We start from the raw sequence: 19134 nt of genomic DNA, 5'->3' as shown, positions 1-19134 counted from the left end.
TAAAACTTCTACCACACACAAAACTTTATAAGCCTCTAAAAACTTCCCTTGATTCACAACTTAAGTTATTTTAAAACAAAACCCCAAAGTTCTCAGAAGAGTCATTCCCTTCAAAAGTTAACCACGTATAGCTGTATCAGCTACTACAATTTAAAACAAATATTTCAGGGGTTCTTCATTCCACGTGTATGTGAAATTTCCATACCTTGAGTTCAAAGGTTAAAAGACAGAATTTCATGCCCCAGCAAGAACGCATCCTGCTTGCCTAACGGACAGCGCCTATCTTGTTAAAGCCAAAGACAGCCAAGGTTAAAAATAAAATAACTCACCCTCAACTAATGCATGATGATCCTAAAAGGAATCAGTAACGGGGTTTGAACACCTCAGCAGTGAAGTGTATTTACTACCCTTGCAACTCAGGTCAGTTGGAATGAAGTTTTCAATAATGTACAGAAAGAATTCTGCTCTGAAAGTGGAACCAGTCAGCAAGCAGTGAATGACATCATTTTACTAACAGTGGAAGAGAACTATCTTACCTAAAGAAAACAACATACAGAATTGAATTGATTATAATGCACACATTCCAGGAAGAAATTGGCAACAAAACCACCAGTCTCTTGTTATGTAAGAAAACATTTTTTAGGCCTTTATTTACAAAAGCTTTAAAAAGAAATACCCTCTGTTATGCAAATTATTCGTTGTTTAAAAAGGACCACCCGGTTACATCATCGTAACTCAATGAAAAAAAGGTGTTTGGTGTTGTGTTTTTTTTCTGAAGTACAAGGTAAAACAGAGTAATTTGGCGAACATCTGGAGATTTTTCTACTATTGATTTCTGTGTTGAACACACACATACGCGCGCACGCACACACAGACGCACAATGTCGCACATTCCATCATTTCAGGCTAGTATTTAGCTATTCAATACCAAAAATCCTTCCTGCACAACTGCTCTGTACACATGGTATGCAGAGTTAAGAACATCCTTTAGGGTCCTTTAAAACAATATATCTAAAATATATTGCTAAGATATACTCAAAAATAAACTAGCATTACACTCCTCAGGTAACTTTATTAGCTATAAGTTATTTATATTTCGTTGTTTCACAACAAATATCTGCAACAGCTGTCTTTGTATCGACTACAAAAGAGCATGATTTAATTGTCCTAATTTAATAATTCAATTAAATAGTATTTTTTTCAGATCTTTGGGCTTTATCTTTACCTAAACTGACTTTCAAAAATTATCAAATCATGTATTTAATAAATATGAATTCATAAAAAATATTCAGGGTATAACATTACTAGAATAAAAGCTAGAAGTTAATCAAGGGAAGTGCGCCATTACAAAATTCCTACTATTCCAATATCCTTCAAATCTTGGCTTAGTGGCAAAATGCTAAAGCCAAAGCTGTTTTTTTCCTGAAGGGTGTAAAGCTGTTTTTTCAAGCTTCTTTCCCTCATCACAGAGCCGTTTTAAAGCAGCAGGCCAACCAGTAGTTGACATGTGCAGGATGTGTTTGACGACTGAACGCTAGTAAAATAACAGCAGTTACTATGATTTCAGTAGTTTCTTTTGCTCGAATAAATGCAGATTATGCAGCAAATAAGTCATGTTCTATGGGTTAAGATACCATGGAAATACAGTGTGAAGCTGCTGAGCTTGGAAGATGATTGTTTTCTATCTGAGGGCAAGAGAAAAAAAAACTTGAAATAAAGCAGAGGATTTGAGTCAGTCGCCCTCTAAAGTGCAAATCTGATGGTCCACAATCTTGAATAGCTAAAACGCCTGCATACTGGAAGGAACAGACATGAATAGGGAAGTTAGTTACAATCAGTGCGAGTTAATTTGGATAAGGGAGGGGAAAGAGGAAAAAAAACTAAGACCAAAGACCGATATAAGTAAGTTTACCATACTATTCATTTTGATTTAGCTTTCCCCTTCTCTCTGCCACACTGATCCTACACGTGCTTCTTTACAAATGGGCTAGTTATGACTCCAAAAGTAACCCATAAAATTATACATATCAATCAATATTAAGATCAAAATCTGTGATAGCAACAGTCAGGTTTAGTACATAGAAAGGCAGAAAAGAAAGTGTGCTGAGAAAGGGGGAAAAAAAAGCCTTATTGTCCAAGGGGTTCAACCAGAGATAAAACCTATATACAAGCATTTGGAGCTCAAAAAGATGGCCTTTCCTTTCATGTCATGACTGTTTGTTGGCTTCTTCTTCATAAGCATTTCCCGTGCCATTTTGTACATAAGATGACCCCGAACCAAGGCCGTATAAGTGGCCACAATATTTGGCATCGTCAATGTGATCTTCAAAGAACATCTAGAGTGTGAAAAGAAAGACATGAATTATTGCCAAAGAAAAGGCCAAGTTCAAACAGAACTATAGAAAGGCTTAAAGACTTTTTAAAACTAAGTTTTTAACTTACACATACATTGCTAAACAATTAACTCAACTGAAAAGGCTTTAAAAAAGCACACTAAGCATAGTCATCTGTGCTGACTACTGCATCCTTACTTAGGAATGCTATATTTAGAAAGAATCTCTGAAAGTACTGAAAAAAATCATCATAATCCATTTTTGTTTATTTAAACAAATGATTTTCACTAAAACCCCAGAATTCTACTTCTATGAATAAGAGGCTTTGGGTAGACAAATTCAAGCAGGTAATTTACCATGTTACAACCTGCGTTTTAAAGAAATGATGATGGGTTTGAACCTTTTATCTAAGAAACTAACTAGAAAGTCAGTATTTTAGGTATGATTATCAGACACTTTCCCTTTATTTGCTTTGGATGTTGTTTCAAATTCAAGAGTAAAATACTAACGATACCATGCAGTTAGCAGCACCACGCTATGATGCTTGGATCATACCAGAAACAGAATCTCCTGCAGCCCATGACCTGCTCAACAATGCTAACAGTTTCAGGGGAGGCAGAACAGAGTGTTACGATGAGCAAAGCAGATTAAGCCACAGCACTTATTATTCACTGGTTATCTCATTAGCAGCTGTCAGAAACTTGTGGTCAGTTTCTCCTTTATACGAAAGGCCAGATCACAGGAGGTAGAAGCCTCAGCATCCAGTACTAAACCTCACTAAAAGAAGAAGTTTGCCGTTCGTCACCTGTTTTGATACGGTAAATGACACCAACCCCCTGACAGAATGCCACATTCGGATGTCCGAGCATTTGTCCAGTACAACTGCTTTCAAGACAAAGCCCCTTCATGAAAAATATCCTAGTATCTTCCTATTGTATGTAGACAAGTAGCAATGATATGCAAAGCTTGTAAGACTTAATTTCCACTTCTGTAAGACTTTAAATAACTGATATATAATTGTTTAGAATCTCAGTTAGTTTATCTGTGCTTATGTATGGTAAACTCAAGATGAACAATGCATGGGCATTCTCCACAGCAGGCTGTGAGTCAGTATTTAGTATAACCATACCAAAAGTGGCTAGCGCAGACAGACCTGCTCTTTCCCTGGCACTAGGCCTGTCACAAGCAGCAGCACACGCTGGCTGGGTATTACAACTGAGAAGCAGGTCTGCAAAAAGCAGCCTGAGTACAGCCACTCAGAAAGCAGGCTGGCTCTAGCAGCTCCACTGCAACAACCACCTAAGAAAGAAATTTTGCAGAACAGGAAAGGGGAAAAAAAAATAAATCCTTTTTCCATCATATGCCTGGCTTTGGGAAGCAATGCTCACAGCAACTAAGCAGGGAATCTGTAGGGCTAGTTCACACTTACTCTGGCAAAAACACAATCTTGTATCTGTCAAGAAAGCAGAGATCCCTGAAGCCCCTTTAGGGACTTCTTCAAAATACATCAGACTTATCAGCCATCAGCAAAGTTACAACAAGTTACTACTACGGAGATAAAACCAATACATCCACCTACTTCTCGCATTTTGAAAAAGGCCATTCCTGTGAGTAAAGAATCAGATCCTGCCTGATGCTGTGGTCCTATCCTTTCCAGCTCTAACTGCTCAGCCACTTCCTGTAATCCACCCTGAAAGAGAAGACATTCGTTAACTACCGCAGAACTGAAATTTGAAAACTGATTATCAGTACTTGGGAAAACCCGTTACACCAGACATACAACTTCAGGTATATTTTAACATTTGCACAGAAGCAGGCACTATGCTAGACAGATACACAACTGGTGAATCCACATTTCAGTATCAAGAGCTGCATTAAAGTTCTGTGTCGGTGTTGCTTAAATAAAGCAACAAAACTACTACTGCTTCTTGTTCCAACCTGTCCAGTAAACAGATCTTGCTACTTAACAAAAAATCCTTTAAGGCATCAAAAGGACTGGCAATGCTGAAGAACAATACAAGGTGTTCCTGTAACATTTGAATGAAAGTTTAAAAGGTAAAAATAATGTTCTACAATCTCAAGTATTCAAGTACTTACAAATGAGGCGCTCAGTTAAAGTATTTAGGCTTCCTTTGAAATTGACTTTTCTCCCCACTTACCTTTCAACAATTAAGTTGAGGGTTTTTCACTTCCCTTTACAAAAAAAATGAGAGCATCCTTAAGTATCTAGGAAGCTACAGGGAATCCAGGAAAATGTTACACAGCAGGCATTTAGAAACAAGGAGGTAAAGTTTAAAAAAAGGAAAAGGAGGAAAAGAGCACCCACTCCATCTCTACAAGATGTTCCACGCCTCTTTAAAGTTTGTTTCATTAACTGCTGTAAGAGGGTATGGGGAAAAAAAAACATGCAAAAAAGAAAACTATCATCTTGTAGCTTGTTTTCTAATATAATAAAAGCCAAAGACAGTCACTTTTCTCTTAGAAATGTATATTTAATGGCCATATCACCTGCAGAATGAAGCCTACCTCTTACAAAAAGGATATAGGCATCTCACATGCAAAGAGGGAACCATTTACAACAGAAATTGTCTGGTTTGAATGTTGGCACATGGTTTAAAAGAACACACTATGAAGGTGCAGACATCACTACAAACCCAGCTGTTCTTAAAGGTAAAGCTTCTGCAGTTTTGAAACATTTCATTTTCCATTAATCTCAACTTCTGTGAAAAACTACCCCCGAACTGCATAGTGACTAAAAAAGTCTTTCATTTTAGTGCCCCAAAAATGGTAATAACCACTTGCAGAAGCAAACCTGTCAGAGAAGAGTTTGCTTTCACAGATATGTCTATCCTTCAACTGTGTTAAATTGTAAATGGGATCTTTGTAAGATGTGGGAATGCAATTTTCTACAACAGCTTTTTTATTTTTTTATATCTTTACATCATAAAGCCACTGGAAACAGACTAAAGCACATGGCACATGTTTTAAGGTCTACAGAGATCGAAACCAAAGATGAACCCCAGTGGTACTATAAGCTCTGCAAGCTAAAAGTGTCACAGAGTGGAAATGATTTTAAATAAAGACTACCTAGTATCTGAGACAACCTGTCCTCATACCCTTAACTTGTTTCAAGTGCAGGAAAGGAAGCAATAAGAGGCAAAAGTGTAACACTAAAAGTTAGAACTGACACAGTAATAAAAGTCAAGTCTGACCAGAAAGTCAAACTTAGCATTATGAAGATTTCCATGAATCTTAGGACAATAGCTTTGGGTTTGAGTGTTTGTTTCCTTTTAAAAATGGCAACTTCAGTAAAAACATTCCAAAGTAACATCAAGTAACCAACACTAGAAGCTGGTACAGGGACGTTTAGCTTTATTCTAGCTTGAACAGTACGAATATAGTTTGCGTAAGTTTGAGAATTAGTCTATACAGACAGTCTAGATAAAAAAAAAATGCTTTCTATCTCCCAGTAATTAGCGCCCGATGTCCTCTGCTTTCTAACTCCCAGTAATTAGGTATTGGAGTTAGCAACAGCAGTTAAGCCTGCACCCTTTTCAAGGCACCATTTGCTGCTTCTAAACTCTCTCCTTTCTCAAGCTGCAACTTATCATCATGTTCTGCTAGCTGCACGACTACACCAGCTTCAAACAGCTTGGAAGAAAAAACACCCAATATTAGAAATCAACAGTATTTACACAGTGGCTGCATGCTCTGCAACGTAGACATGGTAATTCAAAATTCACAGGAACAGCAGCCTGCAGAAGATTGCTTTGAAAATAGCACCTTTAATGACGTGTATCTATATGTAAATATAGCATACATCACTTGTAGGAGAGACCGCTTCTTGGTCTGTAACTGCAGGAATTACAGAATAAAACTCAGTTGTGTCCACAGATTATTAGGCTACTGAAATTCTCTTTCAGGACTTCTGCACTCCAGATAGGAACATTTTACTCTTGGGGGAGAAGGACGGTAGAAAGGGATTCAAAAAAAAAATGAAACTAAAATGATTCACAAGCTATGGATGAGATCCCATCTTCCAGTTGATGAATTAAATATATATATTTGTTCTTATAATGCAGTTTTATAACATTCCAGCTTTTCAGAGCATCAGCTTTCAAGAAAAGGGCCAACAAAAATGTACATAACCACATGACCACAGTCAACTGCATTTCAAACTCAGTTTTCATGGCAATGCTACGAGAGTTCATTGCTCTGTACAAACCCACATGTTAAAAGCAAGTTTCCGAAAAGGACTACCCACCTTTATTAGGGTTGCCGTTACTGTAAAAACATATGGAATTGACTACATAAAAAGACTTTTAGAGACCAAGCAAGAATTTAACCTGTACTACGCTAACGTCTCAAGTTAAGTCCCAACTGCATGGCACTGAAAGACACTCGTGTCCATCTGAGTAACATACTGTAAATTCATAACTACCTTAATCCCACAAGAACAGCTTCTAAATCCTCAAGCATATTTCTCTTCTCAAGGCCAAAATTCATTTTTGGATGTGTGGGGCATGGTGGAGGAGGCACAGGGGACAAATTACTGCAAGTCAGTGACTTCTGTATGAAAATAACTTAGACAAGTCAATAAAGGACAACTGCACAGCAGTTCAATTCTCTGCCATTTAATAGAGATTGAATGTGACATACTTTTGGAGAAAGAGCATGCATTTTTAGAGTCACAACGCGGAACATTTAGCAATGTGTTTCAGAAAGCTGCACTCAGTACAGTAGAAGTCCAACAATCATTTCATTGCTGGTGCTTAGAGGGGTAGGGTAGTCCACAGCCCTTCCCCTCCTCTCGTGACTAGTCTGCAGGTTAGAAGAAAGGATTAAGATTTACTGCAGGAAAGCTGACTATATATTTAACTCCGAAAAACCACCCTTGTTCTTAAGGTGTGCTGAAATAAGGCTCATGAAGGTTTTTCTTATCTTGCAAAATACATCCAGATCTCTAAACAATGCAAGTTGCATACAACTATGTTTATCTTAATTAAATGACAGGAAATACAGTCCCTTCTCCCCAAACCCACTTGGAACATCACCTCTGCAATGGTGGTATGGAATGTCACTCTGTCACCTTTCCCAGGTCACTAGAGTTAGACCATACATACTGTTCTTGACCACCAAACATATCAGGTACTTTACTTTCCTTTACTAGGAGTGAGAAAATGAGAAGGTTTTGTTGTGGTTGGGTTCATTGCCCCTACCCCTTTAAGGCACCTAAATGGTAACATTCATTTTTTTTTCCTCCAGTCTCTGTGGAGAAAAATCACTTCTAAAATGTTCTGTAATAACCAACCATTTGCCCAGCTGATTATACCAGTAACTGGACGAACACAGGTAAATAAACTTTTCTTACTAACTAGAAGGGAGATCTCCATTTCCAGCATCAATCTGGTTAACAAAAGGAATTGAACATCTTACTTTGCACACAACTAGGGTACTATTTAAAAGTGACATGCTATTTATCTCAAAGACACAGAGGACTGCAAACCCATGCAGATCACTAGGTTAGCATGATGAAGTGGAAAGCCATTCCTCAGGATCTAGTTGTACTACAGTCAGTGCTCTCTTTTTTCTTCGGATTCTTATTAAGAAAGCCTAAAAGATCGGGTTACTTTCCAAAAAAGCAGTAAGTCATGTATTGCCATAGATGAGCGACGCGCCTCATTCCAGCAGCAGTCCAGACTCTTACAGTTCTTTGGCAAGTAAAGTTGTTACCATCTGTAGCATCTTTCACTTTGCTGTCTTCCCCTTCAACATAGTTTGTTTCCATTAATTCTCCAGTCCACTTAAGTCTCCAAATTTTATGATAGAGTAAGCCAATTAGCAGCCCCAATGGCCTGACACAAGAGATTAATTTCTAGTACTGCATGTTTTCCAGAAGTCACATGTTGCTCCTGAACATACGCTGTTCTTTATTTTTCCTTATTGGACCATTTTAAACATTCTTCGCTCGACTTCTCTTCCCAAGAGGCTTGCACAGCATCATGGTTGCAATGACCTTTGTGAAGACGACCACAGCCCTTTAATGGACTGCACAATGAGGAAATAACAGCGTGTAAAACCCATCAGTTCTTATGGCTCAGGGAGTGAAGGATTAATTCCAAACGTGGGTTTATCATCTGGCAACAAAGACTGGACATAGCTATAAACATAGTAGCATCGTGCTATTGTTTAGTAAGCAGTTATAAAAGTTATTGTGTGCTCCTGCCTGCCTCTACCCATAGCCTTTAATACTAAACACACAAAGTTCGAGAGAACAGCGCTGATTATTAACGGTATTATCAAAGAAAAAAAAAAAACAACAAAAAAAACCAAACAAACAGAAGATAAGAATACAGAACATAAGTTTATATCAGTAAGTATCTCCCCCCAAAAAAGTTGGTTCTGAGCCGTTAAACAGATTACTTACCTTCAGATTTTTGCAACTCTTCATGAGATACTTTACATCATAGATGACAGGGAAAAACAATCGCAGTATCTCAAAGAAGTCCAGCTCTTCTTCAGGTAAATTAGAGTTGGTCAGGATTTTGATTAGATAGCCAAAGTCATATCCACTGCAAATTGACAAGAAAAACAATACAGTCAAATTACTTAAAAGCACCCTTTTCACTTCCAATATCAAGAGTTAAAAGGAAGGCATTTTGCCTATTCGCAATGCAATTTAGACTGACTCTTAAAAAAGACTAAGCCATAACGTAAATGGCCTCGTTACAGCTTCCAGAGAAAACATTTTTACTTAGTCTCAAGGAGGCCAAGTGAAGAAGAAAAAAAAATAAAAAAAATAAAAAAAATCTGCCTGTAGGAGCTTCTCCAAACCCTGAAGCAAGGTAGTGCTGATGGAGCTTCATCTGGTAACAAGACCTTAAACCGAAAGCCTCCTAGCTGGTTCCCTGCACTGGAGTTCCTCTCTACAAGCGGAAAGAGAGGAAAAGACTTTTAGAGTTCTTCGAAATCCGAAGGAAGGATTAGCTTCCACAAGAGCCAACACATTTTTATGCCTGGAGGTAAGGTTCATCCTCAGCAGTGCAGAAGAGGGGGCTGTCTTTCAACTTTCCCAATTAAATCAGCATAGTTAGACAGCTGACAACTTTCAATACAAGTGAATGGGTGGCCACCATAGGCTCCAAATTCCCAGTTTACATTGTCATGTTTGTTCTTGGTTGAATGAGAATCATACTCAAAACCAGTAATTTTGCAACACGGACAAATCTTGACTGGGGCCTTTCAGCTTTGACTCTGAGGTGAGCAATCCCAAAGACGCAAATCAGCAGAGAGCACTGTACTACTGACCCTGCAGATATTTAGCACCCACTTAGACCCGTGACTTCTGAGGGAGGCTTAAGGCCTTAGCTTACACGCTCATGGTAAAGAGGATTGGTTTTTGTATCTTTTGTATATGACAAAGATCTCTACATCTCCTTGATTTTACAAGTTTCTAGACCAAAAGTAGAAAGTCTTGAACACACAAGGAGTGACTGGACTGTTTCCTATGAGTCCATTAATACAAGATACAAACTACTGCAGCTCTCCCAAGGGGCTTTCCAATACGCTAAATAGGAATTTCAAGCTGAATGAATCCTGCACTGCATCTGGTGCTTTGAAGCTGGGCTGGCAGCATTCCACGCTCTGCATCAGCAGCCACTGGCCAGGGAGCAAAGGAGCCAAAGACTTTCAGCCAAGTCTTACAATGTAAAAACTTGTAGCATACTTAGCAAAACAGCAGTTGGGAAGCTTGATTTTATTAGATCACCTATGGCAGCAGGGTTGGGAGGGGAAGAGAGGGAGGTCTGTATCAGCATAAAGCCTTTTCCTTGTTCTACAGAACAAGGAAACAGACATTAGCAAAACAGAGGCTGTTTAGAAGGATGCAGAAAAACAAAAAAAGAACACACCAACAACACACTCTTCAAGATTAAGGAGACTCTCAGTCCTCAAGAGACTAAGCTCTCTTCTCTAGTGAGCTTACTTATTAATGCACTGAATTCCTGACATCTGTCATCCTTGTGACTCTCAAACAAAACATCTGTATCAAAACTTTTTATGCGAAGAAAACAATACTTATGTCCCTCCTGTTACAAAAAGTATTTGCCCTTCCAAAAAAAATATGACTGGATTACTGGAAAATGGATATTCTCAAACACTTCTGAATTCTATGAGGAAGGAAATACTGTAAGAAAAGCTAAAGGATTCATTTAGCGCTTGTATTGAGAGGGAGCAGGCTATCATAAGTTAGCAATTATGATGAATTATATATAAAGATATTTTTTTTCTGCTGGAGATTGTAGCAGACACATTCATCTTGGAATCTTCACACAGAAAGAGGGCACGGGATACATGAACAGTGGATTTATTTAACAGCCAGGATTACGCTTCTGTTATATAGCAGCATTCAATCGGATATCCATTCTTGGATCCTAAACATGGGCTAAGATTTAGCCAGCTCAACCAAATTCTCTTTCACATTCCTTAAGTTCCAGCTGCTTGCACTTAGTCCCATTGTGCTCATAAAAAGCAAACACAAAACTGTGCTTTACTGCTCACGATGCAGTATCAAGGCATTTACATAATCTTTTAGTACACTTTTAGGGCTTAACACGCTCCTATCACCCAAACTTACACAGACATATGAATGGTCACTGCAATTCAAGACTATGGTAATATTCAGTTCAAAACATTTTGAGTGGCCACTGCTAAATTGTTAACAGAAGTGTAGGAAAGTCCACAGTGAGCAATTATGTAATTACCTGCTCATTAGTGAAGTTTTCTTCTAATCGTCTAACAGACAATTAGCGGTTGGCTTATACCCTGGAGCACAGAAGCTTCCTTTCCTTAAAGAGCTTTCACCATTTCTAATATAATCACTTGAAGTTAGCAACTGCAGCTAGCCACAGTCCCTGGAGCTACACAGCACCATAAGCATGCTTACAACCACTGTTACTCAATCAATCTGGATGGCTCTAGGCAACAAGACCATCAAGAAAAGATCAAATGTGAATATTCCTTTCCCTTATTATCCAGAAAAACATAATCAGATAGCCAATTAGCAATGAACTTTACTCGAGCACAAACAGCCTCTGAAATAAACCAAAACCTGACAGGGCTGAAAAAGACTTCATTTTATAACTAGCTATAAATTCACTCAGAAACAAGCCAACAAATTAAGTTTTACTAGAAGCAGTTGGACACAAATGATTAATGAAATGCAATGGCTAGGAACTTTCCAACTTCCCCAAAACATCTGGGTTAACAGACATATATGCACTGTCTCCTGAGGTAGAACGAGAAGGCTGCACACAGGTGGACACTCAACACTTCGGCCTATCAGTAAGCCAAGCACCCAAAAACCAGCATTTGAGCCCTTGTGTTTTATAACTGGTTAGACCATGAGGCATCTACAGCTCTCTTAGCTGTGATAAGAATTAGGAACTCAGTGCTTGGCCTCCGTCTGATCAACCCAAGTACATTTTAACACACACACACACAAAATAACAGTCTCTTATGAAGTTGCAGTATATAAGAACTGGTGAGAGTGCAAAAAGTTTCTTCACTCATGCCTGACAGAACCACAGATCCACACAGATTTGCCAATAGGTCAGGGTGCCAAAGCAGCTACATGAAACGCAGATGGAAAATATAAAGGGAAAGCTATTTCAGAAGCTAAGAGATGAGACAAAAAAATGCATGACTTCCAGGAAACTGAAGACTAGGAAGTGAAACACCACCAAAACACTACCTCTCACTCTGAGAACCCCAGAAATTCGGCGGGCTGGTAGTAATTAAAACATTTTGAGGATCCAGAAGCAAGAGCATAGCCAGCAACTATCATGTGCAATCTTTACACTATTCAATAGACTACTGTATGGAAAATTACACGAAACAGATTTTCATCTAAGCTGTCATGACGTTAAAGCTTCCACTGATAAAAACACAAGCAATCTAAGGTATATTTATAAACGGCTGCTTGCTATTCTTTTGTGGCATATTTGGTGACCTATGGTCATTTCATAGCTACTTGAAGTCTTTGCATCCCCAGAATTTCACCCATTACTCCACGGTTTTGTGCTTAAGATACCATCAGCGTGCTTTGACAAGTAAGTGCAAAAGCCTCAAACACACTGACTTCAAACAGAGTTGCAGACAATCAGTGTTTGTCAAACATTTGCTGGAATTAGAACGTCTTAAGAGGATTTCTGAAGACATTTTCAGTGAAATCCACAAGAGAAACTCCTTTTAGCAGATGCAAATGAACTTCAACAAAGCTATCCCCAAAACATGATGCAAATTGCACTAATAAAAATGCCATTAGTGCAGTTTGCACTACACTTCCACATCTATAGTATTAGCCAGGAATCACACACAATCAATATAATTACATTTAAAAAAGAATACCTGGTGTAAAAATGTCGTGTTCTTTTGCTAGTATTAGCATAGCTTACACTGGTTCCTTGAGGTTAATAACCTACACTGGAGAAACAATGTTTTGCAGGTGTAGCTGCTTCTACATGGCAGCTTCTGTTCAAACACTTGTTACAGGCTTAATGTGAACCCCTGCTCTTCTCCTGAACCATCTCTTTCTTTTTTTTAAACTGCAGTCAAGTGTAAATCACAAATACACACATAATAATGGCTTTTAGAAGCTGAAAGAAATTTAATTCAACACTGATTCAGCATTTGTAGTTATTTTGACACGGTTCATAGCACTCTTGTTCCACTATTTTCCCCAAGGTGCTGCCATAGTAGCAAGATAGCAAAAGTAAGATTATTTTGGAGTCACACTGTGAGTCAAGACATCTATGACTGGAAGATGTAAGCAGATTAGGCAACAAGATCCTCTTTCAGTATGCTTAAAGTCAGTCTAGCTGAAATAATGTTTCTACTAAGCAAGCCAAAGCTATGAATTCTTCAGCATTCGGCAACAGTTTGAATGAAAAACCAGCATGTTTCTTTACAACGGCTGGCAGCAGTTGTTCAGCATGCACAGAAGGCTTACAACCTCTTTGGAAATTGTTACTGTTTAGCAATTCCAGAAAAACGAATCTCAGGTACTAGCAGCACCATACAAAATTCCTTTTCTTCTGTTATTTTCCGCAATCCTTTGAACCTTTCTACTTCTTAGCATAAAGCCACAAAGTTACATACAGAGCACCATGGCTTTGCTAGGTGTCAAAATGTATATCACCTGCCTTTCTAGGCATCCAGGAAGCAAAAGCCTCTTGTTCTTTTAAGTCTGTATTCACGTGGAGTTGGGGAGGGGGCTGTTACTGTTTTTTGGGTGTTTGTTTTTGTTTTTTTCTCCCCTTTCCACCAGGGAAAGTGGAGAATCACTTTCCTTGTAATGTGCAGCTTTCTACCATTACCTTACATTCCTTGCTAAAGCAATCAGTATTTTTCGGTTGCTTAATGACTTACATACTTCTGATTTCACATGCATTTCTCCTGCCCAAGGCTTAATTATTTAGGATGAAGAATTTGGTGGGTTGGTTCTTCTGCCCTTAATTTTGTCATCTACGGATTACCACCCACCAATGTGGCACGCGCGATAAACAAGAATATGACTCTAAAGAAACTACCAGTTTAAGCTGTAACATTTGTTCTACCTTTGTTGACGTGTTTAGCAGCCAGCATTTAAGATGTCAACTTACACACATTACACAGCAATGAGCCTCTAAAGCCACTGCTGCCTGCAAAAAGTGCAAATTATCTCTGGCATGTACAATGACTATTGCGTGAGTTTTTTTAAGTCTTAAATCTTACCAACACCAGAAAACCTTTTATATCTTAAAAGATCCGCAGCTATTTAGCATTGTCATTTGTATTTCTACTTGGAAAACAGGTTCCCGCAATGGAAGGAATGGTAAAACATATCCATTGCTGCAGACAGAATTAAGACTTACAAGGGTTCTTCTAAATCGAAGGATTTTCATCTACCAAGACTCCCAGGAGATCTATAACAAATTTAAAAGTGCTTTATAAAACTCTTCACTAATAATTCTGAGGTCTCTCCCATGAGACAAACCATATTTGCTAAAGAACTGCTTACAAGTAGTTTGCTTTTATCACTGTTACCATTATTACTTACACCTGCCATAGGAAAAGATACAATGCCACCTGCTGGCTTAGGAGTTTAATGTATTTTGAGTTTAGTTTTCTGGTTAGAATGTAATCAGCTATGAAAACAAAATATCACTACCACCCTGTATGCTCTGTTCTTTTAATACACGACAGCGCCATAGCAGAAATACATTTCTCAGACTTACCCAACAAGATAGACACGATATAAACTAGCAGATGTATACCACTAAGACACCAGATCCGAAATCCAAGCTCTAGAATTCATCAATCAACACAGACGACTCAAATACTTAACACGCAAAATTTACCTGTGAAATGAAAGCCACTTGACTCCTTCGCAAAGTACAACTCCTGATGTCATAAGCAGTTCTGCGAAGTATTGTGTCTCAATTCCTTCTTCCTCATGCTTTTTAAACTGGATTCCAGATGTTGTTAACAGCTCAATAGAGTCTTGCGCATACATATCTTCTCTAAAAACAGAAGAGAAGTAAATTTTCAAAACGTACAGACCTCAGTGACTATAAACGCGGCAACATTTTTTCGTATTCACTCCACAGACTTTAATAGGGGAAGCAACTTGGCTTTATTCCATGTTTATTACAAAAACAACCATTTTCACAGCTTTTGTTAATCTTCAGTAGCAGTTCGTCATTCCTAGCACCTCTGTTCTTGTCTCCTTCACAACAGCCTACTTCCTGCTCCGCTTCCTATCACCTGAACTCCCCTTTTGCGAACTCCACACAGAAAAGCATGTGTATGAATACCGGTATTTTACCCAACAACATCTGTTACTTAAACTGTAACAAAATACATATAATAGTTGAGGCACTAACATCTGTTAAGTTCTAGAACTACGAGCAGTACACTCCAGATCCCAGGTGCTGTATTTTCCACCCCTGCCTTGTCATCCGTGACTTAAGCTTACAAAAATATTGAGACACATGGTCATCAAAACTTTTCTCACTACAACTAGAAATTAAATACTTGCCCTATCAAGCCAGCCCTTAAAGTTCAGGTAGCCTACCATTTTCGCTCTAAACCATCAACTTCAACTTTTCTTTAATAGCCAGGTCTGGGACCTATAGCTTTACAGGAGAGGGAAAAAAAATCCTTTATGCCGCCTTGCTTAATCCCTTTTATCACTGTATTTGTTCCATTTGTCACTAGCATTTTTGCGAACTCTTACGTATTTTGTGACAAAACGGATAGAGCTTTTTTTCTCTCTGAAGTATAAACTAAAACATGAGAAATACACGGAATGCTTAACTGAAAAAAAAAATAAAAATCAAAGGTGGCTCTTCTTAGACAATATTCATATTGCTGTCCACAACAGCCTATTCTGCAAAGTCTCTTCAGTGTATAGATTTTAATGAAAAAAATACTCAAAAATAAAACAGACAAGGCAACCCAATATATCAAACTTGACTATTACATTCAGTTGTAGGCTTCATACTTCCTAATAGCAAGTCATCATTCATCAGAACACAGAGACACATTCTCGAGAGGTGTTGTATCTTTTTTCCTCCCTCTCACACAGCTGCTCATTAGCTCTCCAGCTTTAAGGCATCAGCTTCCTAACACCTGTCCATTTCCATAACACATTAAAGAACCCATCCAAAACAAACATGCCTATATGCCTATTTTTTTAAAAAAAAAGTTTATTCTTGTTTGTTGCTCTGCATTAATCAGATGGATAGTTATTTTACAGAAATGTTTATGCTCTTTAAAAATACATAGTGACAAGGCTTAGCTGGAATGACAAAAAAAAATAAATCTGCCTTCTTCTAGGAAGAGTCAACAGCTGTTTTGCTTTGGGAGCAGAACACTTGGCATGGTGCCACTTCCCAAAGGGAAGTTTAGCAACAGACAAAAGTCATTTCTCCATTCCTGTTCTAAATATCCATATTTCACGCAGCTCTTATCTAGCTTACCACTGTATTAAATTCGCCCCTTCAATGAACGAACAACAAGTCAGTTAGATGACTACCTAGATCCGCCCACACTAAACTTTCTTATCTATGCGGCATCTGGAACAAATGGATGGAAAACTACATTTGTTTTCAATTGCTTGACATTACTAGACCTTTGAAACACGGAAAATTAATAAAACATAACCCAGGCTCTTCTTCCCAGATCACAGTTTGGAAGCTATTAATCCATTCCTCCTCCTCTTTCTCCTGTACTCAGCAGGATTAGCATATTCTTCCAAGAGGTAACTTCCATCCAGCAAGTTATATGGCCAAGCAAGTTGAGATAACAAAATATCAAATCTGTTTCCTTTCCTGCTTCAAACAAAACTAAAAACAGCATGTTATTCCTCAGACCAAACATATCTGTGACAAGACACAGCACTGCTTGTTTAGAAAAGCAAGAAGATCAAGAGGGGCAGCAGCAGACTTTCTTCATAAGAATCACGATTACTTTGAAAAGAATCTTTTTATCTGCCGGTTCTCTAAACTTCCTTTGTAGGCTGCAATTTTAACTCATGTATATCAAGCTTTCCAGTGATCGGCCTGTAATGCTGCCAAAAATCCCCAAGCCTTCAACACATTTAAATTTGAGAAGCATTTGCTCTGATACTTATATCAGGCCATATGAGAACCCGTCAGACCAATTATGTTTACTTAGGAAAAGAGTCAAGATACTGTTTTAGCTGCTTTAGTAACCTTGTCAACTGCTACTAGATATAATTAGACTCCACATATGTGTCTCATCCCACTGGGAAAGTCACATTCATACTTATACGTTTATCACTGATAAAAAGCATGTTCTGAAATGAAGTCACAATACTACTCCGACCGACAGGAAAACTAAGCTTGTTTTTTAAACACCACATCACACACACAAAAAAAAGAATCTGGAGCAGAAATCTCTGCAAGCATTATGCTGTGAAATCAAGAATCCCCTTTCAACCCACTATAGAATTAAACAGAGTAAGGAATAGCAATGTTTGTTTACAAAACACAAGAAAAGCTGCTACATTATTAAAAACAACATGCCACTTCTATAACAACTGGTAGGAGTCAAACTATGTTTAGGAAGAAGTACTTTGAAATGCTAAATATGAAAATGCAGAGCTAACTTTTGCACAGAACATAAATGCATCATTTAAAAACATTTGTTGAAACGGCTTAGCGTTTCTGAATAAGCTACTAACGGCAAGATAGAGAGCACACGAATGAGGCAAGAAAGCATACGTTTGGCTGACATAAGATCTCCTTGCACAAAGCTTCCCAATCGGTAGATAACAATAGTTGAAACTTTTACAGCCTGTAGTGCATTTTCAGTATCAGTAAGTCAGAAACATGCATCTAATTATGTAATTAGAGATTTAACACTTACGTTAAATTAAATTTAAAATTAAATTGCCAAGTTGAAGTTCCTGGAGGGTATTCCCCTTGCTCATTCATAAATGTCAGTCCTAGTTGAATTATTTTTAGCAAGTCAACATTACAGCGTAATAATTGGTACTGATAGTCTGCATTGCTTCTGAATTCTCCAATAGGCCTTGCAACTACTCCTGGAAATTCTGTGTCCTGTAAGAACAGAAGGCAAACTTTAACAAGAGACACCCATAAAAACTCACAGTGCTCAGTTTTAGTAAAGCATATCTCAAGCCTCAAACAATTTCACGGCTAAAGAACACTGTGAGTAAGCATAGCTTTCGGAGGTAATAGATCAGAATCTTAACGTTTAAGCATTAATTCATCATTAAAATTCCATTGTTTTTTTCCAAGACAGATTGATAAATGACTTCAGTAAGGTACAATTTACTAACATCAAATGAAATCGTTGTGGTTTTTACATCAACTTCCTAGACAAACAGCACGTGCCCGCTTACCATAGCTACATAGTTATACTTCCGTATAACTTGGCGGATCTTCTTCATTTCTTCGTCCAAGTTACAAGCCCAAACTTCGCAGATTCTTTGGCTATGGTCTACGGTAGCTGCTGGCATAGTGGGGGGCTTTAGAGACCATACATCAAAAGGTACACTTGACTGAGGATCAGTGTCATAAAGAGGACCTTATTTCCCCTTTTTTTTTTTTTTTTACCTAAGAGACAAATAAAGCGTTAGGTTTTTATTTCTTAGTTACGGGAAGAAGAAAAGCTCAGAGATACGGACGAGGTTTGCTCGCCGATGGTTCGTAAAAGCGGCATGGCTCGGCCCCCAACCCCCCGCAGCTTTCCGATGCACGCGGTGAGGCGCAGCAGCAGACCCCCGGAGCAGCAAGGGGCACAAACGAAGCCTCCCGGCCGCGGCCCAACGCCCCGAAGGGGCGCCCCGGGGATCGGAGGGGCGCCCGACACCCCCCTCACGCGACCAGCCGCGGGGCCGCCGTTAGGGCCGGAGCAGGCCGCGCACCGGGCCCGGCTCCTCCCCACCACCCCCGGGCCCTACCGAGGGCCCCGAACTCCCCCTCCGGGGCAGCGCAGCGAGGCCGGCGGCCGGCCCGGGGCCTCCCTCCCGCTCCCGGGGGCGGCCTCGGAGAGGCCTCCCCACCTCCACGGCTTCCCCCCGCGGGGGGGCCCGCACTCACCCTCACCCTCGGGGCCGTCTTCCGGGAGGGGGCCGGGCCGGGCCAGGCCAGGCCAGGCCGGGCCGGGTGCTGCGAGGCCCCGCGGCGGCCCCGCCGGCCCGGAGCCGCGAGTGGGCGCGCAGCAGGCACAGAGCGCCGCCCCCGCCGCACAAAGCCATGACGTCACCGCC

The 19134-nt window shown here is 39.4% G+C and overlaps 1 protein-coding gene across 2 annotated transcripts; it reads right to left on the bottom strand.

The window, feature by feature from the left end:
* Positions 1-615: 615 nt before the first annotated feature.
* Positions 616-19102, bottom strand: CNOT7 (CCR4-NOT transcription complex subunit 7). 2 transcript variants are annotated; one of them, XM_048049822.2, is made up of 7 exons: positions 18965-19102; positions 18265-18478; positions 17766-17959; positions 14732-14893; positions 8761-8905; positions 3913-4023; positions 616-2336 (listed from the first exon to the last, which is right to left on the bottom strand). In XM_048049822.2, the coding sequence occupies exons 2-7, from the start codon at positions 18379-18381 to the stop codon at positions 2208-2210; spliced, it is 858 nt and encodes a 285-aa protein (XP_047905779.1). In that variant the 5' UTR covers positions 18382-18478; positions 18965-19102; the 3' UTR covers positions 616-2207. The 2 variants fall into 2 exon arrangements, with proteins under 2 accessions (XP_047905779.1, XP_066852902.1); XM_066996801.1 differs by lacking the exons at positions 616-2336; positions 3913-4023 and adding an exon at positions 6952-7154.
* Positions 19103-19134: the final 32 nt, after the last annotated feature.

This window comes from Anser cygnoides, chromosome 4 (assembly GCF_040182565.1).
Source record: "Anser cygnoides isolate HZ-2024a breed goose chromosome 4, Taihu_goose_T2T_genome, whole genome shotgun sequence".
Classification (NCBI taxonomy): domain Eukaryota; kingdom Metazoa; phylum Chordata; class Aves; order Anseriformes; family Anatidae; genus Anser; species Anser cygnoides.
The sequence above is the reverse complement of the archived record's forward strand: the minus strand, read 5'-3'. Positions and strand labels throughout refer to the sequence as shown.

Bases quoted from the DNA above. Each gene is read 5' to 3' on its own strand.
- CNOT7 (XM_048049822.2), bottom strand. From the start codon at position 18,381: ATGCCAGCAGCTACCGTAGACCATAGCCAAAGAATCTGCGAAGTTTGG. The intron at 8,906-14,731 runs GTAAATTTTGCG...GTCAATTTGCAG, and splicing joins AAGTGGCTTTCATTTCACAG to TGGATATGACTTTGGCTATC. The intron at 4,024-8,760 runs GTAAGTAATCTG...CTTCTCTTTCAG, and splicing joins AGAGTTGCAAAAATCTGAAG to GGTGGATTACAGGAAGTGGC.